Source organism: Phyllobates terribilis, unplaced genomic scaffold, assembly GCF_046119375.1.
Source record: "Phyllobates terribilis strain yellow unplaced genomic scaffold, ASM4611937v1 Scaffold_1__5_contigs__length_1240528914, whole genome shotgun sequence".
Classification (NCBI taxonomy): Eukaryota; Metazoa; Chordata; class Amphibia; order Anura; family Dendrobatidae; genus Phyllobates; species Phyllobates terribilis.
This window is the reverse complement of record NW_027362761.1, coordinates 506,011,111-506,018,019: the sequence shown is the minus strand read 5'-3', so window position 1 is coordinate 506,018,019 and position 6,909 is coordinate 506,011,111. Positions and strand designations below refer to the sequence as shown.

The 6,909-nt window shown below is 40.6% G+C and overlaps 1 protein-coding gene across 1 annotated transcript in view; it reads right to left on the bottom strand.

Moving 5' to 3' along the window:
• Window positions 1-1,879: 1,879 nt before the first annotated feature.
• Window positions 1,880-6,909, bottom strand: part of CENPK (centromere protein K) — a 57,772-nt gene continuing 52,742 nt past the window's right edge. Inside the window, exon 11 of the mRNA XM_073680239.1 lies at window positions 1,880-2,115. Coding sequence (XP_073536340.1) covers window positions 1,957-2,115 — 159 coding nt within the window. The 3' untranslated portion in view covers window positions 1,880-1,956. The remainder of the gene's footprint in view (window positions 2,116-6,909) is intronic.

Below are 6,909 nucleotides of genomic sequence, written 5' to 3'. Positions count from 1 at the left end.
ACCAGCCCCCCTGCGAAACACTCGCCGTTGGGTTGTCCCCAGATGTCAAGGTGTATGGTAAAGACTGTAATTTTTGCTGTGGTATTGCAGTATATAGTATAAGCGATTGGCTAATTGCAGGTTCAAGTCCCACAAGGAGACTAAAAAGTAAAAAAAAAATGTTTTTCTTTTTAAATATATAATCTATCAAAATATGAAGTTAATGAAACCGATTGGTAAAAAGTCTAATGAGAACAAAAATAAAAAAAATGGTATAATTTGGTTTTTTTTGGGCTGCAGCAAAATTGTAAAAAATGCAATAAAAAATGGTTAAAACATCGTATCTACTCTGAAATGATATCAATAAAAATGACAGCTCAGTGTGCAAAAAACAAGCCCTCACACAGCCTAATCGACCAAAAAATGAAAACACTACGAGTTTTTTTTTACATTTTTTTTCCACCTCTTAAATAAATAAAAAAATATATTTATGTTTGGTATCGCCGTAACCGTACTATCCTGGAATATTATACTGCCAGATCATTTTTATCGTATAATGAATGCTGTAAAAACAAAACCCAAAAAACTATTTGTGGAATTGTGCTTTTTTTCGCAGTTTCACAACACGGTATTTTCTCCCCATTTTCCAATACAACTTTGTCCCACAAAAAACAAGCCCATTTGCTGCTATATCGACAGAAAAATATAAAAAGTTATGGCTCTTAGAAGAAAAAACAGAAAAAAAACAAACAGGAATATCACCATGTCGGGAAGGGGTTAAGACCCCGATACAAAGACTAAAGTAGTCCAGCTGACAGTCTAATGTGTACAGGGTCCTCCCAACTCTTCCCCGACCGATAATACTGGGGAAAAAGATCCAGCTAGCTGAATTTCTGCGGCCCATCCTTTTGTTTGGGGCAGAAATAATCTGTGGCCAGACGAGTCTGCCAGCTGCTCTCTTATACAGAACACAGGAGCACTTGGCCGAACCGAACGTTCCTGTGTAAAGGGGAGTTGGGAGAAAGCTGCTGGCCGAGCAATCGTTCAGCCGACGGCCATCTAATGTGTATAGGGTCCTTTACTCCTTCACAGATGGTATTTTATTTAAAAAAAAACAGCACTCCGTAGTGTCTGATTAAAGGGAATGAGTAATCAAATGTAGAAATGCTCACTTGGCCAAGACGGGCATATAACAGGTGCAACTCTACTAAAGCTTGTATATAGCATTCCAGCTGCTGCACCGGCTTCAGGTATACCTGTGATATAAGCTCTAATACCCAGTGCCATTATTTTTACTCACATTGAATATTTTGCCCGCGTATTTGAGCTCAGGCTATAGCACGGGGGTGGTGAACACATGGCACCTCTTCTGGAACTGGCACTGGTGAAGAGATTTCCTGGCATGTGTGAAGAACAAACTACATCTCCTGATGAAATGTCAAATCATTTTGCAGAAATTGCTTTGAACATCATGCAGTTAGTTTGGCAACAGGACAACTCTGTCACTTTGAGGAGGATGTTGTGGAAAGTTGGCACCGAACTAGGTTCTCTTTCTGTCACTGAGAAGGGTCTTGTGAATGTCACTATATTTTGGGTCCATCTGCTTTTACTGGGGTCTTGTAAGTGTCGCTGCTATTGGGGTCCTGCAGCAGGAGCTTCATGTTATCATTCTGTGGTCGTATTTAGCTTGATTTACATGGTGACATGAAGTATTGGGAAATCATTGTAAAGTGCTTTTGGTAGGTTGGCGCTCAGGAGAATTTACCCGAAAAATTATTGCAAATTAAGGCGCAGGCTTTACATGCACAGAAATCTACAAATTTAAAAGCATAGAATTTATTTTAGAATAAAACAAGTCATAAACACATCTACAGATTAAAATATTTCTGTTAAAATCATTTTCCAAATATTGATGGTAAAAAGAATAAAATGAAGCCGTGTTGTATTATTAAAATAATGTCTTTAAAATAATAAAGTTCATAGATGAAAAGCTTCGAGACGTATTCGCTTTGCATCAGCCGGGTGCCTTAATGTGATTCCAAAACGGAGCATCAACTCGATGTAAGGAGGCCAGTACTCGTCCATTACCGTGACATAGGGGTCATTGGGGGTGTCCAAGAGCTTGTTCATGAGAGTCTGAAAGATGAAGTAAGGAGGGCTTAAGTCAGTATTTTTTGCATTAAAACAATCCACATTTAGAAAAGTATACCCATCTGAAGGAGGTGAGAAATGAAAATGGAAAGTGAAGTGGGGTATGTGGGAATACTTGAGAATATATAGCGATGGGGGAAATACGTCACCTACAGGACACAAGTAGTTTACATTTAGAGACAAAGGATGCAGTGTCAGGTAGATCGGTTTCATTGTGTGAACACTTAAAACTGCAAACAGCATGGATTTATATAGTGTGACCGAAAGAATGGTAAAAAAATAAAAAAAAAAATCTATACTTACCTTCTGATGGCCCCCGCAGTCTTGCTTCGCTCCGTTCTCCCTTGCCGGCAGATCGCGGTACACTACACTGAAGGACCTGCCGTCACATGACCATGACGTCAGCGCAGGTCCTTCAGTCCACTGCGAGCTGCCGGCAAGTGAAGACAAGGAGACCGGGGGCCATCAAAAGGTAAATATAATATTTATTTTTTATTTTATTCTTTTTTTTCCAGGTTCTATGGTACCCGGGTCCAGAGGCGAGTCTCCTGTCCTCCACACCTGGGTACCATCCACACACTGAAACGTTTGGATTCCGCATGTACAGATGCAGTGATGAGGAATCCAAGCGTTCCAATGAAAGTCAATGGCGGCGAAAATGCAGCGCTTCCGCAAAATAATTGGTAGTGCTGCGTTTTTTTCCACAGTGATAACCCGCAGCAGAAATTTCCGCAGCATGTGCACAGCACATGCGGATTATCATTGGGGAACATGGCAGACCTTCTACTAAGCGTTTTTTAAGCGTTTCTGCCGCTGCGGAAACGCTTAAAAAACGCATCGTGGGCACACAGCCTAACTCTGACTGCCCAAAGTGCTCGCAATCTCAGGCAGACATACTGCATATGCTTTGGCATTGTCCTAGATTGTCCTCCTTTTGGATCGTAGTGTTGAACCGTATTGGAATGGTGTATAGGTGTATTGTCCCTAGGGACCCACTGACTTTTATATTAGGGTACGTTGAGGAAATAAAAACAGACAACATGACCAGAAAATTGATTGCAAAATATTGGATTAGAGAGAAGCCCCCGTCCAGACGCGAATTCATTGCCCAAACAAACTATATAATTCAACTTGAAAAAAGTATTTACACCAAGAGGAATACTTCCATAAATTATGGCAACCATGGTTGGATAGGATTAATTAGAGTACACCTATATATGCTACTGTAGAGTAAAACCCTTGGTAGACTGCATGGCGGAGTGGAGAGGGAAGAAGGAAAGAAGAAAAGGGGAAGAGAAGGAAAGGGAGTAGGGGAATAAAGAAAAGGAGTAAAGTATGGAAGAAAAGGAAAGGAAAGAAGGGGGGGATACAATAAAAAAAAAAAAAGAGACAGAAAGGTCTCCATGGGAGGGGGAGTGGTAAGGGAAGGGGGGGGACTTACTGTAATATTGTAAAACGAGTATTGTCATGTAATATCTGTTGCAAGTTTTGTTATGTTTAATAAAAATGTATCTGAATAAAAAAAAAAACAACTGGGTATGGTGTATTACAGCCTCTCACTGGTCAAATCAATTCTTAAATCGGGTTTATTACATTCCTAAACATCCATTAAGAAGAGTGCACTATCAGTAAAATCTGAATGGTGATACAAAAGCACACAATGGAGTGACTCAAATGGGCTTCTAAGAATTTATACTGAACAGTGAAAACTTCAATTTGTTGACCATATTGTGCAGCACCAGATGCATCAGGTACGAATTGATTTCTGTTCCTGAAAAAGGTGGGGTAGTTGGACCGTCATACTTCTTGGTAGAGCGCAATTTTTTTTTTCATGCGGCTATTTGAAAATTGGACATGTTTCTATTGCTGTCACTGGTGGCTTCATGTTGAATTGTGCAGGCACAGACTGAGTTTTCCACCTCTTCCCTCACTACTCCTCTTCTTCCGCCATCTGCAAATCCCTTGATTGGCTTCCAATTCCCCAACAAATCCAGTTCAAACTACTAACATTAACCTACAAGGCCATCCATAATCTGTCTCTTCCATATATCTGCAAGCTAATCGCTCGATATCTTCCCACATGTAATCTTTGGTCCTCCCAAGACCTTCTTCCCTCCTCCATACTCGCATGTTCCTCACCCAATCACCTCAAAGACTTCTCCCGAGTGTCTCCCAACCTCTGGAATTCTGTGGCTCAACAAGTCCGGTTATCCACCACATTCAGAACTTTCAGATGAAACTGGGAAAACCATCTCTTCAGAAAAGTTACAGCATGTAATAAACCTGCTGCTACCTCACCACCACTGAAGCTGCCGCAACCCCCCCAACCTACTGTCTCCTTTCCCATTATCCTGTAAGCCCGCAAGGGCAGGGCCCTCACCCCTCTGTTCCTGTCTGCCATTGTTAGTTTGTTGATTGTAATTAATATCTGTATTTTGTAGGTAAACCACTACGGAATCAATGGAGCTCTGAAAATAAATAAATAATAATAATAAGAATATGTGTATTTTCACCCTGTGGTTTCTTAAATCTCCAAGGAAAATGAAACTGGAAGTGTCACTTTTAAGGTCCATCTTCATTTTGTGATGCACAGTTAAACGATTATGACCGGTAAACCTGTCATGTGATTGAATTATTTTTACAGGCAGGCAGTGCTTGAGATGTGCACTGAACAATGTGTAGCAGACTGTTCTGTGTGCATAGGCTGCCATTGCTCTCTGCAGCACAGGACCTGCTTACACAAAACAATGGGCTGCCGAGAATGATCTTTTGTGCAAACCGAAAGATCATTTCATTCGCCAAAGAGCGATTAGCTCAGTCGCTGGGTGATCAGCAGCCTATTTACACGGCACGAATATCATGAAATGAGCGTTGCAAGGAAGACTCATTCCCGATAATTGTTCTGTGTAAATGGACGTTGAGTTCATTTTTTCATGGATACTACACTTACCCATTATGGTCTATGAGGTTGTTCACATGCCTTTGTTTTTTCACGGACTGTGTGTCCGTAAGAAACTCACGCCGACATGTCCGTTTTTCTTCGGTATCACGGATGACAAGGGCCAATACAAGTGTATGGGTCCATGAAAAACATGTACAGCAAGTGGATGGCATCACTGTAAATCTGTGTGCTGTCCGTATTTAACATTGCAAAGTATAGGAGAAGCCTAGTTATTTATTGATCCATGAAAAACACTGCTTACACACTGATGGTAAAAACGGACACCCGGACCGTACCCTGATGGTAAAAACGGACACCCGGACCGTACCCTGATGGTAAAAACGGACAGACTAATGACACACTGATCCAAAACACTAATGACACTGGTACTATTTTTTCACTACATTTTTAAACACGGATGTGTGAATGAGGCCTAAAAGTGACTGCTCATTTTACCACTCTCAATATGGGAAAAGCTTATGAGCTGAAGATCTGAATTTTCGAAGCAATGAGTAACTGGTTATGAATTACTGCATAATAAAACTCCCTGAATGATGTAATTTGACATTACTAAAGATGCTCTGTACATCAGAGGATTCATTAGAACAAGGTTTTCTTTTATTAATAGACTTGTCACTCTTATCTCAGTCCATGTCACAATGACCCACAACTTGGTGTCCATGAAAAAGAAGAAAATCATTTTGCAGGATACTCTCATTAAGCCGAATGTCTGGGGTTGAGACTCTATGTGACTATCCTACTACATATGGAAGAAGAATGTGTGCCTGATAAAACCTTCTACAATAATCCTGTACAGTGCAATGAAAAAAAAACAGCATGTGGTCAGGGTATTCCTACTATATAGAGGAGGCCAAAAAAATAAAAGTACCTTTCCACCTTCAGGACCGAAAGGCCGGGTTCAGACAGCAGTATATTTGGTCAGTGTGCTGTGCATGTGTGTAATAGACCTATGGATCCGTGCACAACAGTGACTTTTCACAAGCGCCGATGATCCATGTAAAAAAAAAAGACAATTGCAACATGCTCTAGTTTGGACCATTTTATGGACCAGAACAGTAAATTCAATAGTAGGCAATTTCTGGAACTGTCCACAGACATGAATACAGAGCCAATCACATCCGCATTTTATTTATGTAATTGGCTCACTTTTTAATTTTGCCTTATAATACATCTTCATGACGGCTTTACTCTGTGTTGTGACTAAGAATAATATTGTCACATGAAGTCATTAATGGATAGCTTTTTTCAGTGTATGCACACGGGGCATTTCCAAAAAACATTGCAAAGGGCAAAGATCCACGGTAAGGTAAATTGACGGTTATTTTAAGCTGACGATATCCTCAGCAGCGTGTGCATGAGATTTTCTAAAATGTCATGCACAGTGCTACAACTGCATTACGCAATAGATTTTTCATATAGACAATAAAGCCGTAACATCCTCTTTGTGTATGTCCCGTGTGCACCTTATGGGACGCAACGTAAATGGTTTGTGCAGCAGCTCGATCTGACAGAGCGTGGGGAGATGCTGCTGTATTCTGGCAGAACAAATATAGAGGCAAGAGTCTGACAACCAGCAGGTATCGTGCAAATTATATCTTCTGATTACCAGTTTGCATGCATGATACCTGAGGGGCTTAGAGAGTTTCATCGGCATCTGTCCCATCCAGCATTCACCAGTGCCTCTACATGTCCGCTATTAGATCAAGGGACAACGACCTTTATGTCTCTAATGTAGAATTATTTATTTTTATCTAGCAGGACTATGTGTAAAAAAGAGTTTTTCACATTTTTACTTTTTAGTGTGTGACGATAAAGCA